The 20,319-nt window shown below is 43.3% G+C and overlaps 1 protein-coding gene across 2 annotated transcripts in view; it reads left to right on the top strand.

Moving 5' to 3' along the window:
- The window catches only part of Mfsd6 (major facilitator superfamily domain containing 6), a 69,754-nt gene that overhangs the window by 18,844 nt on the left and 30,591 nt on the right, over positions 1–20,319 (top strand). For both annotated transcript variants that reach the window (XM_055616742.1, XM_055616743.1), the window contains exon 2: positions 3,631–5,225. In XM_055616742.1, the coding sequence (XP_055472717.1) occupies positions 3,682–5,225 (1,544 nt within the window). In that variant the 5' untranslated portion in view covers positions 3,631–3,681. The remainder of the gene's footprint in view (positions 1–3,630; positions 5,226–20,319) is intronic.

Here is a 20,319-nt window from a genome sequence, read left to right as displayed (position 1 = left end):
AGTCTGTGGAGGGCAGTTAAATAAAGGCCACTGACATCTGTTAGGGCGCAGTCAAGTATTTTTTATAAGTCTGAAGAAATCTTTTTGGTCGGTGACAGAGGTAGTTTACCTAACATCTCTTGAAAAGCCTAAAGTCACACAATTCCACATTTTAAAAAAAAAATTAAGGTTATTTTCAACTGATCTATAATAATATAAACATTGTATCTATGGATGGAATATATATATACACATATAATTTTTTTTTTTTTTTTTTAGTAAAAGAAAGTAGTTGGGTTTATGTTGGGTTTAGATGGTCAGAGTTCATGAGAGTGGAGCAAAGGCATGGAGGCAGGAACAGCTGGGAGCTCACATCTTGAGCCACAAGCAGGAGGCAAAGAGCACAATGGGAATGACACAAAAGCCTCAAGCCTGCCCCCAGTGACACACTTCCTCCAAGGATGTCACACCTCCTAATCCTTCCCAAACAGGTTAACCAACTAGAGACCAAGTATTGAAATATATGAGCCTATGTATATTAAAATAGGGCCATTTTCCTTCAAAGCAGCACGGACCGTTTTAGCGGGCTGACAGAGTGGAAAGTGGCTGCTGGGCTGCGCAGAACCTCTGCTGTACTCCATCACTGCTCGTTTTGTCCACTTTTGGTGCTGTAGCTAGTAAACCTGACTGCGAGGGTGCCCTGAAGTGTTTTCCCAGGTCCTAGATGTTTTGTAATGCTCTTTATCTTTTCAAATATTTATCATTTCTTTATAGTGAAAACATTTGATATATTGTCTTTGGATTTTCTGAATGGAAAATCCATTGTTTTTTTTTTTGTTGTTGTTTGTTTATTTTTTACTCTTAGATAAAAGCTCGGTGTGTACAGTTTTAAAAGTGAACAAGACTGTTTTACATTTTCAAAGCAGACAACAAAAATGAAAACAAAGGTGTTTGAACTTTTGTTTCCTTAGACACATGTTTTTGTTTTTGTTTTCTGTGTTTTGGATACTCTGATTTCTGGACCTTTGAATGTGGGTATGTCTACGGCTGTGGGAGGCATGGAGTTGACTCCTGCCCTGTCCTTGCTGTCTGTGCCCTCTTCCTTTCTAGTGGAGCTATTTTTTTGCTGTCCGTGTTGACGGGACTGTTCACAGTGGGGACATGGACTGGACTATGATTATTTCCCTGTCCTATACAACCTTTGTTTTCACTGTACCTTCATCAGCTCATCCCTGGACTCTTCCCCAATTATCTACATCTCCTCTGAGGACCTCTTGAGATGATGCACTGGCGTTTGACTAATGTCCTAATGCCCCTTAGTTGGCAGAGTTGCCACCTATCCTTATTGACCAGTGGTCTCATGGCATCTTACGACCTTCATCCTTGTGTTCCTTTTGCCTACCTCATATATGAAATCACTTATTTCCTGTATCTTTTGCCCTGCTCTCTCTTGATTAATCTCATTCCATGGCAGACCACAATCCAGGATGAATTTTTTTTTTCAGATATTACCTATGTCAGTTCACTTTATTTCATTGTCATCATGGCCCTTAAACTCTTCCTTGCTTAGAATTGTGACTGCTGAGTGTAAATGTGCACTTTTCTGTTTGTGTGTTTATTTTCTGTCATCTGTAGGAGATTTGGGGAAGGAACCCAACTACCTATGTTTAGTTTGGCCTGTTCAACCACCAGTGTCATATAATTTTATTCATTTTAAACACAACAAACATTTCTTTCCAATTTGAACTAAGAAATTAAAACAGTTCAGGAAAAGGGGGGATTACATGTGCTTTTCAAGTGAGGAGATGTAATTGAAGCTGCTGAGTTAAACAGGAGCAGATTTTAGTAACCAAAGAAAGAAAGCAACAACACATTGGAGAAAGTCTCTCATAACCAGGTAGTAAGAGCTTTATGTCTGGGGGAAAAAAAAAAACAAACAAAGCTTTTTCTCTTACTACTACGATAAGTAAGGTTTAGGGCTGGGAATGTAGCCCAGTAGTAACATGTTTGCTGAGCATGCGCAAAGGGGAAAAGTGGGAAAAAGGAAGAGAATGAAAAATGAGCTTTTCTGCTCAAGGTTGTGAGGCCAGCAGGCTGGGCTGGCTTGTGGCAAAAAGCCTAGCTGGGCACAGCTCTGAAGGCTGACTATTTTGCAGGTATTTCTTAAAGCAAAGGGAACTGTGCTGGAAAGGCAGGGTTTGGAGTAAAAGTCTGCTATCAGGAAGTATGTCAGGTGCAGCTGATCAACAACACAAGGAGATCCGAGCCTTGGTGCCCCGTGATAGCTGTGCATACTTCAGTGAGAAAACGATGACGTGGTGGTTGCTCCACCTGGTCAAAAAAGACATAGTTGGTGATCTTTCTGGAGTCCAATTTAAGGTTAGTAAAGTAGCCAGTGCATCTCACCTGGTTCTGAAGAAAGCAAGAAGATCAAGATCATATATTTTGGTGAGGGAAATACAGTGGTAATGCATTTTCATATTTAAGAATTTGGAGACAAAGTGAAGGGAAAGCTATCCAATGCTATGATCATACAAAGTTAGTCATTTAAGAATGACTCAGGATTTTTAAACTGTTTTTTTACCTAACAGTCCTGAAGGTAGGAGTTAGTGGCTGTGTGCTACGTCATTTTGGGGGCTAGCAGGTAAATCAGCTTGCTACACAGGTCCCATTCCAGTGTGCTTCTAGCTGCACACGGCGGTGCAGGCATTGACACAAAGTTCCAGCCTGCAGAGCAAGTGAGGCGTGGTGAGGCAGGGAGATGCTGCCCCGAGAAACGTTTTTATTGTGTATAGGGGGTTTGTGGAGATTTAAAGATGTTTACATGCAGGATTCTAGAACTTTTCTGAATGTCAATTCATATTGAGAAGAAAGAGGGTAAGGTCATTGGCTGGGGTGGCAAGTGGAGCTGATGTTTGTCTCTGGTAGAGAAAGTTAAAGGATTTGAAACTGATGTAATGAACAAGCCTTTTGCACCAGTATATTTTCACTGCAACTAGAGAGGACAAAGTCTGATGCAGGCACAACCTTTTGACTCCTAAATCATTTCTGTAAAAAAAGGAAGAGGAAATTGTGGAACATGGCATGGTTCCTAGGAATTTATACTGCTGATGTATTGCTAATTTTTCATATGGAAAATACTCCCCTCTTTCGATTTATTTTATCATATGTGGTATCGGACCTTTTGATAGTAGAAGTGTCCAACCTTTTGACACCGCAACGTGATCTCTTGTAGTTTACAAATGAGTTGGGCCGCATTCATAGCTGTTCAGGAATGGATGGTTGTTGTATAAACCCAGTATTGCATAAGATTATGTATACTGAAGCTATACAGCAGGTTTCACATCCAGGCTCTGCTACCTACTAGTTAAGCATGCTAGGCCTCAATTTTTTTTATCTGTAAAATGGACAGAATATTAGTCATGTTGTAATGAATGTGAATTAATACATGTAAAAGTGATTTTAACCACTGAGCTACTTCTCCATCCTCATATTTAATTTTTTAAGGCTATTTTCCTTGGCCATGACCATGTGGCTGTGATAAGAACTCGCTCCCCAGTTGTGATTTTAGCTGTGGCTGAAACTCCTCATCTCTCTGCAGGGTGAGGCTCTTACTGTCATTACTAAGTGTCTTTTCACTTCACTTTACAGACCACGACTCAGGATTTTGAAGGTCACAGACCCCAATGGTAGTGGTAAGCCATGGCTGCGGATGATAAAGTTGCTATCCTAACTGATGATGAAGAGGAACAGAAGAGAAAATATGTGCTTGCTGACCCATTCAATGGCATCTGCAGGGAACCAGAACCAGCTTCCAACGAAACCCCCTCCTCCACAGAGACGGCTGCTATCCCCGAGGAGGAGATAGACTGGATAGAGAAGCACTGTGTGAAAATAAACAATGACCTTCTCATTTCCAAGGTGTTTTACTTTTTCTTTTACTCCGCCTATGGCTCTCTTTACCCACTCCTGCCTGTGTACTATAAGCAGCTGGGAATGTCCCCCAGCCAGAGTGGACTGTTGGTGGGTATTCGATACTTCATTGAGTTCTGCAGTGCCCCCTTTTGGGGTGTAGTTGCAGATCGTTTCAAAAAGGGCAAAATTGTCCTCCTCTTTTCACTTTTGTGTTGGGTTTTGTTCAACCTGGGCATTGGATTTGTCAAACCCGCTACCTTGAGATGCATACCAAAGATCGCTCCAACAGCTCACCCCACCAATGTAAGTCACTCAGTAACTGTCCTGCCACTGAATTCCTCCACCATCACTTTCTTTACCACACCACTGAAATCACGTGAGAAAAGAAACCTGCTGCGGCTGTCTGAAACCGAGCCCAATATCTCAGACACAGCTCTCCTCTCAACAGCGTTGGCTTTGACCAGTGAACCCATGGTCCAGCCCGAGACAGAGGAGGTTACCCACCATGCTATGGACTTGATTCTGAACACAAGCACAGCGATTCCCACCCCCAGAGGAAATGTCACCAGGGAGACAACCACTGCTGTTGTCACCACCACCAAATCGTTACCATCTGACCAAGTCACCCTTGTTTATGACCAGCAGGAAGTGGAGGCGATATTCTTGGTTATCTTGGTGGTTGTCATAATAGGAGAGTTTTTCAGTGCCTCTTCTGTCACGATTGTGGACACGGTGACCCTCCAGTATCTGGGAAAGCACCGAGACCGCTACGGGCTGCAACGGATGTGGGGCTCCCTGGGCTGGGGCCTGGCCATGCTGTCTGTGGGCATTGGGATTGATTACACCCACATAGATGTGCTCATTGATGGGAAGGGGTGTAAACCCCCCGAGTACCGGAACTACCAGATCGTCTTCATCGTCTTTGGGGTTCTCATGACCATGGCCCTGATCGTCGCCACGCAGTTCCGCTTCCGCTACAACCACTTCAAAAATAGTGACAGTAAAGGGAAAGAGGTGGAGATCCCGCAGGTGGAAAGGGACAACTCCACAGAGTCCTCCGAGGAGACTCCAACCGCTGCGACTCACTCGCAGGCCTTCAACTTCTGGGACTTGATCAAGCTGCTGTGCAGTGTGCAGTATGGCTCGGTGCTGTTCGTGGCCTGGTTCATGGGCTTTGGATATGGCTTTGTGTTCACCTTTCTCTACTGGCATCTGGAGGACCTGAATGGAACCACAACCCTCTTTGGGGTCTGCTCAGTCCTGAGTCATGTGTCTGAGCTGACCGCTTACTTCTTCAGCCACAAGCTTATTGAGCTGATCGGCCACATCAGGTAAGAGGGTGCTTACTATTAGCTGCTCCCAGCAATTGAACTTTCTGTGGTATAGCTTCTTAACAGGGTGGGGCCAGGTGGGGGTGGAGCTTTCTGCTGCTCCTCCTTCCAACAGGACCACAAGGAAGCAAGGAACAGATCTAGCTGGGTTATCTAACAGAGACAAAAAGGGGGCTACAACCCATTCCCACAGAGCCCTTGTGAGTGTGAATTCTGATCTCCAGAACTGCCAGGGAAATAAAAAAGAAAGGAAAGGAGGAAAAAAAAAACCTTATATTCAATAAAATTGTGATGTAACATAACATAGTTCTCTAATCCATGCTATTACACGGAAGAAACTTTCATATAACACTTTCCGCTAGTAACCTTAAATTTTGAAGTTGTATATGCCTTGATGGCATGGATTACTTGAAGTCTTCCTTTTATCTTGAATTTCTTAGGTTATCCTTTTAGTTAAAATAAAATAGACACTGACTACCTTTTCAGTAGTCTAGTCTTTTTACCATTAGCATTTGTGGAAAGCAGATCGAATAGCTGTTTTATAGTCACATTTGCTCTAAGATATGGAGCGAGTTGCAAGTAATGCTTACCCTGTAGAAAGGTGGAATGGGTCTGTCCATGAACTTGGCCTCACTAAAACCACCCATGCGTTGTGTGTCTGTGATAATCTATAAAATTACGGAGTAGGCAGTGGGAAGGCTTGGAAAATGATACCTATTCATTTTAAACTGAAGAAAATGTTTTCTAATTTAAAGTTTCAGTGAGAATCATGCTTTCCTCCAAGTCATTGTGAATAATTTTCAGTTTTTTTGTGTGAGGTTGTGTCCTGTTCCTTTTCTTTGTAACGTCTTTGACCATCCGCTGTCACTAAGAGCACTGTGTAGGTGGTTCCCAGAGCTAGAGGCCCCGTGGCGTGAGTAGCTGAATCAGAAAGGGTGCTAAACATTGGGGATTCCCAAAACCACCTCTCAAATTGAAGGAAGCCACATCCAGTGCATTGCCCTCGATGAATGTGTTCCCTGCAGCCTGGATGCAGGAGTGGGCCTTGCTGCTCAGAGTAGCTCTTGAATAAGCATTTCATTCCTAAGGACATGTCCAGTTAGGCACCAACAAAGAGTGGAATTCACAGACAGAATAATTTAATCGACTAAACATAGTTAAAAACAGTATTAAATATACATACATTTTCAAATAAATTCTATTCTAGGCCCTTCTTATATGGAGAAAAACACATTTCCCTTCTGTCTACATGAACTAAATATGTATGTCTCTCTCTCTCTCTCTCTCTCTCTCTATATATATATATATATATATACACACACACTTTTGGGGGTGTGTTCATTTATTTTCTAGTACAGGGATTGAGTTGAGGGCCCCATACATGCTGGGTAACTCTGCCACTGAGCTATACCCCCGGCCTTAGGTACATTCCTTCTACAACAAAATCACAGTGCACTACTACTTTTGGTAATTCAATGAGGTTTGAATTACATTTGCATTCTTCCTTTATAAGTAGTATTGGTAACTGCTTAGAAATCTAAAGTTCACATAATCTTAATTTTCTGGTTTTATGTACAAAGAACACATCCCCTTTCTTGCTTAATGATGTAATGAAGAAGGTGGCTCCTGTGGTTTCTATGTTGCTTTCAAGAACTTTGAGGATTCCATCAATATGATGTCATTCTCCCATCTTGCTTTTAAAGTCCGTCCATTAAAATATTAATCAGAATCTTGAGGGATAGCTCACTGAGTTACAGGGCTTTCCATGCAAGCACAAGGACCTGAGTTTGCACTCCTAGAAGAGCATTTCATTTGGACGTCACAGTGTGCCTGTACTATGACACTCTTGCCGGGATATGGAGGGGGCGGGGGCGGGGTGGCAGAAGAATCCTTGGAAGTCCATAGGCCAGTGAGCCTGGACACCCAGCATAGAAACAACAAAGAGACTGTCTCAAACAAGGCAGATGGTGAGGATGGACTCCTGAGGTTGTCCTCTGGCCTTCACACACATGTACAGCGCGTGTGCATCTGCAGTCACAACCGTGAATGTTCGCATGCACACATCATGCACAGATGCACAAAGCATGTCAATGATAAAATGTTCTAATGGTTAAAATGAGATTATACCCGCATCTGTTCAGAGACAGGGCTGTTTTTCTTGGGAAGAACTTGGAGAGCCCAGTCAGGTGGTGGTTGAGATGTGGGAGTTGAAATGTGTAGAGATGACCATTTCAACTTTTTTTTGGAAAAATATCATACATGAAAAAGCCTAGGAAATTATCTAAGAATTTTAGACGTTATATAGAATCTTAAATATATGCCCCTGGGTACTATGCATTTTGTTGCTGTTTGGTTCCTATTGGTAGTTTTTAGTGTTAACATTGCAGTAAAAAATTTTTAAAATATCCAAATATAGTTACAACTATGTTTTCATAAAATCTGTGTGTGTGTGGTGTATGTACGTGTGTATGCAAACATGGGGAGGCTACATTAGGTACTGTTTACCTCATTTTTCTTTTCCTTTCTTTTTCTCTTTACTTTTTTACTCTTGTGGGGGACAAGATCTCACTGTGTAGCTCTAACGGTCCTGGAACTCTCTATGTAGACCAGCCTGGCCTCAAACTTACTTAAATCTACCCGCCTTTCCCCCCGAGTGCTGGGATTAAAGGCCACAATGCCTGGCTAACCTTCTTCTTAAAACAGGCTCTGTCCCTGGCCTGGGCCCATTAGGGCAGCAGGCCAGAGAGCCCCAGGACCTTTCTGTCTGTCTCTGCGCTGCTGGGTTCCACGCTTGTGCTGCTGCTTTTTTACGTGGGTTCTGGGGATTGAACGTAGGTCCTCGTGCTTGCAAGGCAAGTATTTCACCAACAACTGCTCTGTGCCAACAGACCCTTTTCCACAAATTGTTTATATAGTTTCATAATGAACAAAAATAGTTAAAAATAGCCATCTATCTCCTTATAAACCACATAAAATTAGACAGCTCCACAATTGCGCACAGTGTTTCAAGGAAAAAACTCAATAGTCTAACACACAACAGAGGCACAGGATAAATAATTTCTCACTGTGACCTTGGATTTTGTTCTTCTTTATAAGGTAGCTTTGTCAGGAAAATGGAATGATTCTTAATATTTGCACTTAAAGAAAATCTTTTTTTTATTTGAAATCATAAGACTTTGGAATTTACTGCAAGTACGTTTCTAATCCTGTTTATGTAAGGATGGTTTACTGGAGCCCTAAATATAGCTTAAGAGTATGTTTACCTTGATGAATATTTGAACAGTGACGAGTAGGTCGTGACCAAAAATAAATCACAGTAAATCATTATAAATTTATAAGCCATTGTTAGTGTTCGGACATCACCCATGTTATTCTATTTACATTTATTCCCATTTTAAGGGATACGTGAAAATCTACTCGATCACTTGGTCCCACAGTTCTTATATTTAAGGTTGGTCCTGCCATGAAGTAGTATCTAGAGGGAAGAAAATATTACCTATGTTTTCCATGTATTACTACATAATACTAGCTATGGACAAGCCAGTTAGTTTGGCAAAGATGAGGTAGATGGCAGGAAGGGTCGCAGGCCTCCTGAGAGGAACACTGCAGGAAGGCCCAGGGTAGGGAGGAAAGGTGCAGGGCCGCCCCTGGCTGAGGACACTGGGAAGGACACATAGTGCCCTGTGCTCACTGGAGAGACAGTGAGCCGAGAGGAGGGAGACATGACCTCTCTGTGTGTGTCTAGATTTGTTTGCTTCTCATCCTTTCCTTGTTTCTACCCATGTCTTTGTGCCCTCTCCTGCTCTCGGAGCTGCTGTCTCTGGAGCACACTGGTTCCTGAAGCTATGCGTCCTGGGATTGGGTCCGCTGTCTTCTGCGGAATTCAGCTAATGCAGTGCTTCTCCACCAGCAGGCTCACCAAGACGACATTTATAGCTCCCCATACCCAGGCTGTACCCACATCAGTAACATCAGACTCCAGTGTGTGCTTTCCAAAGTCCCTAGAGGGTTTCACTGTGCAGTCAAGGTTAAGAAATGCTGGGCTAATGAGCTGCATTGATGAGAGGGGAGAGGGGGGTCATTTTTCTGCCTTTCCAGTATATACAGTGTGGTGGTATAACCTTTGGGCTCTGTTCCTTATCCTTCCGAGTGGTCCTTTCCTTGCCTGCGGTACTTGTCATGCATGTTTGTGCTAACTGGTCCTCAGGGAAACTCATCTTAGAGTGGGTGGGCCATTCCACCACTGCTCTCTGAGCCCTAGGGGTCTTTTCAACTTGAGATCTCTGTGCTGTATCAGTTCTCTGCAGCATGTGTGTCTGACTCATGAGTCTCTCTACCATGGAGATCATTTCCTCCCTTTGCTTCACCTGGCCATGCGGAAGTTGCTTGCAGCAACCACAGGTTCAAGCTTCTCCATTTGCTTCCTTAAGTACTCAGATGAAGAAAGACTGGTGTCTTTCCCCTGATTAGATGTGGCCTCATACAGCATCGACAACCTAGGAGAGCTCTGGTGACTATGGCCACGGTGATGACACAGAATGGACGTCAACAACTTCCTTGTTCTTTCCCACCTAATCTGTGTAGCCTTGGATGGCCTGGGACTCCCTATGTAGGGCACTCTGGCTGCGGAATCCAGAGATCTGCTGCCTCTGTCTTGTGAGCCCTGGGATTAAAGCTGTGCACCACCATCACTGGCTAACTCATGTTTTGATTAAAAAGCAAGGCAATGGTGGACCTTAAACAACTTCTGGCCCCCTTCTGATTTAAAGGAGGAACCATTCTTTTTAAAAAGCATTTCTCCTGAGCTGACAAGACCTCTCAGGGGTGAGCGTCTGCCACCCAAGCCTGATCACCCATGTTCAATCACCAGAACTAAGACTTTAGGAAAGAACCAATTCCTGCAAGTTGTCCTTGACCTGCCACACAAGTAGCTGCTGATGCCTGTCACCTCCCCACCTCCACAAAGTTAATAAACACGATACATTTATTAAAATGTTTGATTACAGTGAAGTGTTTTAAAAGACATAATTAAGTTTGAAATGTGCTCTAAAGGATCAAGTATTACTCTGTAGTGTTTAAAGTAATCAGTGTAATTGTGCAATTTAGTTGACTACCCTGCTAATCCCTGCGCTAAAAGGGCTGGTAAAGACAGAGGCTATTGAAGGTCAAACTGATGCTGGTGTGAGCAAACATGAACTTCCTCTGCAGGCAGATGGGAATCATAGCAAGGTTCAACACAGCAAGGCCTCAGCCCAACACCTGGGAGGGCCACTGTCTTGTGTAGGCCGCAGCTGAGTCTAGAGCAGGGAGCCTACTGAGAACATTCATTCCTAAGGTGTCTGGGTGGGAGGCAGTAACCGCTTGAAGTACAGAAGTAGCAGCAGAAATTGAGAGGTCACTATGGGAAGGTGAGGCTGACAGGCTGCAGCAGTAAGGAGAGTTATAGACCATGGTGTGTCCCGATAGGACACTATAGCTGGGGGATAGGAAACTCAGAAAAGAATGTGGACTTGAGGATATTCTACAGGGAGATGACAGGCACACAGTGGACTACTCTAAGTGGCTTGAAGATATGGGACAGTTTAAACCATGAGCATAGGCAGGATCACTAAGAAAATCTTCTGGGCTAAGAATAGTAGGGGGCTGTAGCTGTCCCCAAGACAGCACTGCAAGTTTCTGATGGTGCTAAAACGTTGGCCTGTGACTTTTGGCGCTAAGTAAGTGCCTGCGTGCTGGGCACATGTAGTGTTTGGGGTGTGTGAACTTTATGTGGCTTGTTTCTACATCTAGCTTGAGAAGGAATTGACCTTCAAGAATCCTCTGACACCATTCTGAGAGCCTGTGGCCTGGTTCTTGAAAGGCTGCCTCATAGCGTATGCTAGTACAAGCTGAGTCTGGAGGCCCAGCTCAGCCCAGAGCTGCCACTTGATGCTGACAGCATTTGGCAAGTTAAAGAACTTTTGTGTCTGTTGTGTCCTCTTCTGATGGGCACAGAGTTAGTGACTATTATTGAGAATGCTTTATGAAGGCTAGATGAAACATGGCAGTTTCTCATTGCAGTGGCTGGTACAGCCAAGCAGTTCAACTAATTCTTAATTGTTTATTTGTCCATCGTTTATTAAGGTTTTCATAGCTGCATGACCTATTGAGTCTATTAAAAGTGCAGCTAACGACAGCAGTGTGTGGATCAAGGACTTGTCAAAGTCAGGGAGCACAGGGTTTCCTGGAAAGCTTACATCTTCCTCAAACATACTGGTCAAATCCAGTTTTTTCCCTACAAATTTATGGTGGCTAGAGATTGTCAGATGAAATGGAATTATACTGAACTGGTAGAGCAATAACTGACTGAGCCTTTATAATTTTTTAATTTTTATTTTATTTTTATTAATCATAGTTTGTTCACTATGTATCCCAGCTGTAGCCCCCTCTCCATCCCCTCCCAATCCTTCCCTCCCTCTTCTTCTCCTATGCCCTTCCCCCAGTCCGATGATAGGGTAGGTCTTCCTTTCCTTCCATCTGACCCTAGCCTATCATAGGTCTCAACAGGACTGGCTTCTTTGTCTTCCTCTGTGGCCTGGTAAGGCTGCTCCCCCAACCCGTCAAGTGGAGGTGATCAAAGAGCCAGCCACTGAGTTCATGTCAAAGACAGTCCCTGTTTCTATTATTGGAGAACCCTCTTGGACACTGAGCTGCCATGGGCTACACCTGAGCAGGGGTTCTAAGTTATCTCCATGAATGGTCCTTGTTTAGAGTATCAGTCTCAGAAAAGACCCCTGTGCCCAGATTTTTTGGTTCTCTTGCTCTCCTTGTGGAGCTCCTGTTCCCTCCAGGTCTTTCTATCTCCCCCTTCTTTCATAAGATTCCCTGCACTCTGCCCAAAGTTTGGCTATGAATCTCAGCATCTGTTTTGATGCCCGAGTCTTTATATTATAGTGTGTGTGTATGTGTGTGTGTGTGTGTGTGTGTGTGTGTGTGTGTGTGTGTGTGTGTGCTTGTATTATGAACATGCCTGTGGGCAACAGAGGACAACCAGCTCAGGTTTCCTTCCTCAGATGCCATTCACCTTGTGGGGAAGACAGGTTCTCTCACTGCCTTAGACTTTGCCCAGAAACTGCCTGTCTCTTCCTCTCGAGCACTGGGATTGCAAGTATAGGCCACAACACCCTACGCGAGTTTGGGGTTCAAACTCTTCAAGCACATTACCAACTTAATTATCTCCCCAGGCCAGAATTTTAAATTCTTATAAATCATGAGATGCTCTTAGAAATCAGTCTTGTCTAATCAAAGTTTATTACTTCCAAACAATGAAGTACTTTTGCCTTTGGTAACTTGATGTCTTCTAGTGAGTTAATAGAATAGAGTAACCTTTCTTTTGCCAGAACAGTCTGTGTAGTTGACTGTTCTTCATCCTTACACAGAAGTCAAGGAGACAGTTTACTTAGAGCCCCAGTGCTGAGAATGGAAAGTGAATGAGCTTTCTGCTGCAGGGGATTGATTTAGTCGTTTATCCCCTACGTCTAAGAAAGGTGGATTACAGTCAAGATGGTTGTGTCCTTTGCCCTCTGTGTGAAGGACACCATAATCGCCCTAGAAGCCTCCATTTCCCACAGTTCAATTTTGTTATTGCTTGTCATATTTTGTTCATCTGTGGCATGAAAAAGTGTGGTGCAGCACCAAAGAGAGCAGACGTAAGTCTAACCCTTGAAACTGGTTAATCAGCCGAGCATTTCTAGCGCGTGTTTTCATCAGCAGGGACCTTTAATAAGTACAGTTTTGCAGTATTTGAGTGTGGCAAACAGGCCATTTCTTCCAGAAGCAGTTTCATAAATACTGTGCTTTATGCAGTTTTGAATTTTTGTTTCCTCAGTTGTTAAATTCTAAGCTTTTCCCATAAGATCACGGAGTAGATGTGACATTATTGTTTCCTCATTTTACAGTGTATTTAGTCGAATTAACTCTCACATGCTAAGATGAAGTAGATTTAGAGATAAAATAGTTCAGGTTCCTCTTGTAAAGACTTCACCCTGAAGATTTGGCCTTGGAGCCTGCCCTGGCTTCCATCTTGTGTCAAGTCCTTACACACCTTGGTTGGGTGTGCTGAGCCGGAGTTCTGTTCAACTCTAAGTCTGGATGGCAGTAATTACAGAGGAATTAGAAGGAATTTCATGAGCATTCATGTACCGCACTAAGTGTGGAGCTGGGAGGAGAGCAAAGATGGGGGAGGTGGAGGGGGCTGCTGTTACTAGCTATGATACTTAATGTGAGGTATTTTTAAACTTTTAAACATTATTTTGTACATTTGTGTTCACATGCTGTTTGTGTATGGTCTCCTACACTCTGTGTGTGTGTGTGTGTGTGTGTGTGTCAGGGAAAACTTTAATCAGTCAGTTGTCTCCTTTCACTTTTCCTTGGCTCCCAGAAATCTGACTCAGGTCACCCAGCTTGCTCAGCAGGTTCCCGCGGGGCCATCTGCTGCCCCTAGTGAGTTCTTTTCAGTTTATCAGAGTACTAAGAGGAATACATGAATTACATAGTTTGCATACTAGGAAGTATACTCCAATACTGTTAGTTCTAGGCTCCCTGCTTACTCATTTTGTGTGGGGGTTGTGCATGACTACCAGAGCCCATGTGTGGTGGGCGGAGCATAGCCCACGAACAGGAGTCAGGAAACCCAGGTCCCTCAGGCTTGGTGGCACGAGCCATCTTGCTGACCCTAGGTGCCTTGTTCTGAAACAGTGATACATGGTGCTCAGTTAAAAAGGAGCTGGGGCGGGGGGGTGCTGCTCTGTTAGCTGGGGCTCCTTAGAGCCTCCGAGAAACACTTCAGGGGTTAAACTCCTTGCTGTGCAAGGACAAAGACTTGAACTCACCCCACACCGCACACAGCTGGGAATGACAGCACACATCTGCATTCCTGGCGTTTCTACAGGGAGATGACGTCAGATCCCTGCAAGCTCCTGGGTCACTCAGCCTGGTGTGTACTGTAGGAACAAGAGACCCTGTCCCAAGTCAAGAACTGGCACCCAAGATTGTTCTCTGATTTTCACACGTGTGTCACATGCACACATGCATACATGCACACACACACACACACACACACACACGCTAATATTCATATGGAAATAATGCATGCACAATTACGCACAGCCATATATAAACACACAGTCAGAGAGGCTCCACCATCACCATGGAACACAAGAATGAGTAATGTTTCTTCAGTTCGCCCAAGGTTGGTGTCATGACTAGCATGATCCTAGTTGCATAAAAGAGAAAGTAATTTATTTCCTGTGGTGAGTTTACAGCATAAAGTCATATTCCCATCCCGCTGTCTTCATTAAAACAAAAACAAAAACAAAAACAAAAAAACCATTTGCAGAGTCAGTTGAAAAAAAAAAAGGTTCTGTTTTCATTATAGGAAAGGAGTTAATGACTTCTGCCACTGATCGACTGTGTGGACCACAGGCAGGCGTTTTACCAGGTTTTCTTTGAGCTCCAGATTACAAAACTGCTATCTTAAAGCAGTCTTCTCTTTTAGAAGGGAAGTAATATTTCACAGGAGGTTTAGAGCATGTATTAAAAACACTATTGTCAGAAAAAAGGACGCTATTTCCCCCCGGCTTAAAGGGCATAAACTTGGATATTTTTAAAGATGTTTTTGTAAATTCAGCTGCCCCGCCCCTACCACACCCACAATAATAGCACTGTCAAAAAGAGACTAACCACAAACAGTCTTCAGAATTCTCCCACCCCGTGACAGGGTGGGGTTCCCTGAGAACAGGCTGAGGTTTAGCCTTGCCTGACTTTTTGAGTTATTATCGTCACAGAGGAGTGGATGATCTTATGGGCAGAGCCAGTTTGAGGTAGTCTTCCTCCCTGTAGCTGGGGACCTGTAGACCACCTGACTCCCTGGCAGAGCCCTCTACCCCACAGAGATAGAGCCAGATGTACCTTACTGTGTGGAATCCCGAGCTACAGTTGTCCAGTCCCCCTAATTCCTGAAACGTTAGTAGGAAGGTAGATCTAACCGATAAAAACCGTATCAGCTGTACAATCTGCCTCAGCAGCTCACCAGGATCTGACTTTGAAAGAAAATTTGGCAATGATAATGGTATTTCTAAAATTGAGTCAGGATGTATTCTACTTATAAAGAAGCCAGTGAGCCACAGACTGAACAGGGACCAAAGACAGGACGTCTGTAGCAGCTGGGACAATAATGACGCTGGAACAGTATAGCCTGGCACCAGGTGGCCTTGGTGGCTTTTTCCAAGATTGAGCTTCGCAATTAGACAACAGAGCACCAAGAAGGCTGTACTCATTCTAGCTTTAAAAGAACAGAGTTTAGAAGGTCAGGGGCTTAGGAAGCCTAGAATTTTAGAGGGTAGGGATCAGGTGACCTTGCTGGCTTATGTGAGCCACTAAGGAATATAATACACCTTTACTCCATTGCCAAGAGACCTGGGTTTAACACAGTTTCTTCTGTCTCCGAAGAAACTAAACAGAACTCCCGCCCAACTGTGTGTGTGTGTGTGTGTGTGTGTGTGTGTGTGTGTGTGTTTTGCTGTCCAGGTTTTTTGAGACAGACTCTCATGGGCCTGGAACTCACTAAGTATGCTAGGCTTGCTAACACTCAGAATCTTCTGCCTCTGCCTGCCTAGTGTTGGGATTACAAGTGGATGTGGTGCTGCCTCTCCTAGTATTTCGTTTTTATATGGGTTCTGGGGGATTGAACACAGGTCATGCTTCCCAGGCAAGCTTTCTACCGATTGAGCTATCAACCGAGCCCCCTTAGTGCCATTGCTTGTGACAAAAATATGAACACTGTCCTCTGAGATAGCTTGATACAGCATAATTCTCACTATAGATTTTATTCATTTTATGTGGGTAGATTTCTATTTTTCAATTCCTTTCTGATTCTGCCGTCAAAGAAATCAATACCTACATATATAGGAAATGCTTTTTAAAGTTATTTCAATATTAATAATATTAATAAACTATAAGACATAGACTCTCAAAAAGAGAAGAATTTGTGATTAGGAACAAAAGAGAATAATTTAGCTCTTTTGTTCCTTGAAAAAGAATCTTTGCCATTAGCCATCATGGAAATGCAAATCAAAAGGACCCTGAGATTTCACCTTTCACCCATCAGAATGGCCAAGATGAAAAACTCGAGTGACAACACCTGCTGGAGAGGCTGTGGAGATAGGGGAACCCTCCTCCACTGCTGGTGGGAATGTAAACTTGTACAACCACTCTGGAAATCAATCTGGCGCTTTCTCAGACAACTAGGAATAGTGTTTCCTCAAGATCCAGCCATACCACTCCTAGGCATATATCCAAAAGAGGCTCAAGTACACAATAAGGACATTTGCTCAACCATGTTTGTAGCAGCTTTATTTGTCATAGCCAGAAGCTGGAAACAGCCCAGATGCCCCTCAACTGAAGAATGGATGCAGAAATTGTGGTACATCTACACAATGGAATATTACTCAGCAATGAAAAATAAGGAAATTATGAAATTTGCAGGTAAATGGTGGGACCTGGAAAGGATCATCCTGAGTGAGCTATCCCAGAAGCAGAAAGACACACATGGTATATACTCACTCATATGACATGTAATATAGGATAAACCTAAAATCTGTACATCTAAAGAAACTAATCAAGAGAGAGGACCCTGACTAAAATGCTCAATCCCCATCCCAAAAGGCAAAGAGGAAGGACATCAGAAGAAGAAAAGAAGAAGAAACCCGCCCCAGAGGGCCTCTGAAAGGCTCTGCCCTGCAGGCTATCAAAGCAGATGCTGAGACTTAAGGCCAACTGTTGGGCAATGTGCATGGAATCTTATGTAAGAAGTGGGAAATAGTAAGATCTGAAGAGGACAAGAACTCCACAAGGAGAGCAACAAAACCAGAAATTTTAACACAGGGGTCTTCCCAGAGACTCATACTCCAACCAAGTACCATGCATGGAGATAACCTAGAACCCCTGCACAAATGTAGCCCATGGCAATTTAGTGTCCAAGTGGGTTACATAGTAATGGGAAGAGGGACTGCCTCTGACATAATCTGATAGGCCTGCTCTTTGATCACCTCCCCCTGAGGGGGGAGCAGCCTTACCAGGTCACAGAAGATGACAATGCAACCACTCCTGATGAGATCTGATAGACTAAGATCAGAAGGAAGGAGAGGAGGACCTCCCCTATCAGTGGACTTAGGGAGGGGCATGCGTGAAGAAGGGGGAGGGAAGGTGGGATCTGGAGGGGAGGAGGGAGGGGCTTATGGAGGGATACAAAGTGAATAAAGTGTAATTAATAAAAATTAAAAAATGGAAAAAAAAGAAAAAGCATCTTTGCAAAGAATTATATTTGTATGTTATATTCTAGTCTCCAGCCGACTTATTAATAAGAATACACTTGGAACCATGCTATTTATAGCTTAAAACAAAAGGGCACTCTTCCAAGAATGAAAATGAACCCAGGGTTTTCAGTTGTTAGTCCTGCTTTCTTTTCCACCTCCAACAGCTGGTTGATTGAGGCACTTGGAGGCTTAAGGAGAGCAGGTCTAACTTGTTACACTTCTGCAGCTTTCTGACTGCAGCCTGCTCCAGACACCTGTTCACTGTATGCCAAGGTGGCAGCCAGGTGTGCCCTGGTCAGGAGTGAAGACTGTCCCTATTGTTCTCTGTTAAGACAGTCTCAGTGGAGATCCACCTGGGAGTCTGTGGTAATCTTAAGTTTGTCCCAGTGACCTAAGAATTACATGTAAGGTAAAGGAACATTTACACGTATGCAAAAGAAACATGCCGCCATGACTTACTGTCCTTTTGTACAGTGAAAAAGGGAAGAGTAGTCATAAGAAGAAATTGCATGTAAGAGTTGAATAGGCTGAATGTGTCAGCATAGAAGGCTCTCAGAATTCAAAACAAAAGTTAAGTGGGTAAATATCTGATACATTTTACAGCTTTTAACAGTAAGTAAATATTAAAAGTTAAACATCTTCATGTGTATACGGATGCGTTTAGAAAAATATTGAATTGAAAGGCAGAGTGCTTTGTAAATTTTTATGAGTCTTGGATGTTTTTGACAAGACATAAAGAAAAATGAGCATAGAAAATCCATGTTCTGTCTGCAGAAGGAGGGAAACGGGTTCTAGGTTTTCATTTCTTCGTGCGTGGTGTTCTCTGAATTTCCTTTTGTTTGTATTTCCTATTGGAGATTCGAATCCCTGACTCCATATAGTGGATTGGCATACCTGTTAAACTTTTGGAGATCCAAATGTATGTATGTGTAAGTCATTATAGCTGTATTTTAGAGAAATGTATCCATCCAAACATAGCAGGTAAACACTAAGAATTTTTATGCTTGCTATTGTTCATTGTTATATATTTTCCCTAAGTAGCACAAGCACAAATTATTTAAAAAATGTACTTTGTATCATTACCATGGCCACTGGCTCTATTTTCTTGTTTAACAATGAGACCTGGTCATATTTATAACATCTACTTAAAAATTCATTTTCTGTTTTGTCCCACAACTCTGATTTGAGCAGCAATTTTAGTTCTTATTTATAAAGGGGGAACTGGGGCCATCATGGGGCTCTTTAGAATGTGCAAGGACCTGGGTTTGAGCTCTCGTAAAGGGGTAGGGCTGAACAGGAGTCGGGAGGAACAAGCTCGCAGTGAGGATATGAAAAATCCAAGTGATGGCCAGTGTCTGAACAGCCGTTGGGTGACTTGATTCATTCAGTGTCAGTCTACATCTCAGTAGAGAAACCAGAAGCCTAAGTCATTTAGCTGACTGTATTTCTACATATCCATGGAAATATTTAGGGAGTTGTAATTATACAATTTAGAAGAAAAGAAATTCCCTAGAAGCTTTTTTTGTAGAATCTCTCTCTAAAGCCTTTCTAACCTAAAAAAATTCCATTTTTATTTCTGGCATAGTAAGAGCTATTCTCTCTGAAAACATGCTTGAAAGAAAACATGCTATAAAAGGCAACCTTAGTAGATCTTTGCTTTCCTTCGAAGACAGCATACAGAATGAAGGTCTGGCATTATCAGTGGAAGATGAACTTTTGATTACGTTCTCCTGGGTTTCATGTCTTTTGACCAGGCCACTGTGTGTTGTGGTTGCCTGTGGAGGCTGGGAGTGTTCAGTGATAGTGTTGGTCCACAGTCCTGGGTTACCACCATGAGCAGGCATTTTGTTCCACTTAGGAGACCATGGAAGAGTAAAACAGATCAGCTGAGGCCTGACGACAGCAGGCCTCAGGCCATTCTAAGCCCTAGCTGGTTGGGTAGTATGGCAACATCAAGTTTGCTTTCACTCTTCTCAGTTTTGTGAAGTTTCAAGTTCTTTGTTGGTGAAACGGGGGCAACAAGTCTGTCTTCATTGCATTTTTAAGAACCAGTGAGGTGATGCATAGCATTTACCAAGTGCTCAGCTAGGAACAGGAAATGGTGTCATTACTGTTGTAGGTTCACTCCTTGAGCAAATATTTATTAAATACACAGTCTCAGCAGGCACTGTTGTGGGTGTGGGCATAGTACAGTGTGTAATAAGACAGATACACATGCTTGATGGGGTGGACAATAGAGAGTAAACATTATTTTAGTCTGATAATTTGTGGCACAAGGCAAAATAAAGCAGTGTGAAGTGTCCCAAATCAGCTAAGGCGAGAGAGTGGTTTTAGTGTGGGTAGGCTGGTGTGTGGAGGGGGCCCTTCCCTGAAGAAATGGCAGCTGAACCAAGTCCTGCACATGAAGACTTGGGGGACAGAGAACATCTAGAATGTGAATGGCCTGAGTGCAGAACAGGAAGTCAGCACGGTGGGCATGGGTCCTGCATGCCTGAGGATCTCAACAGCAGAGGCGATGCTCTTCTAAGGGGAATGGACATAAACTGTCGACTTTGTTTGAACAAATGTTTACGGAGGACAGCATGTATGCGTACATGTTGATGTGAATGTATATATGCCTGGGCCTGTATGTGTGGAGACCAGAGCTTGCCATCCGGTGCTTTCTGCTGTCATTCTGCACTTTATCTTTTGAGTCAGGGTTGCTCACTGATTGGCTGACTGACCGGCCAATGAGCATCAGG

This window comes from Psammomys obesus, unplaced genomic scaffold (genome assembly GCF_907164565.1).
Source record: "Psammomys obesus unplaced genomic scaffold, mPsaObe1.curated_primary_1811, whole genome shotgun sequence".
Classification (NCBI taxonomy): domain Eukaryota; kingdom Metazoa; phylum Chordata; class Mammalia; order Rodentia; family Muridae; genus Psammomys; species Psammomys obesus.
The sequence above is the reverse complement of the archived record's forward strand: the minus strand, read 5'-3'. Positions and strand labels throughout refer to the sequence as shown.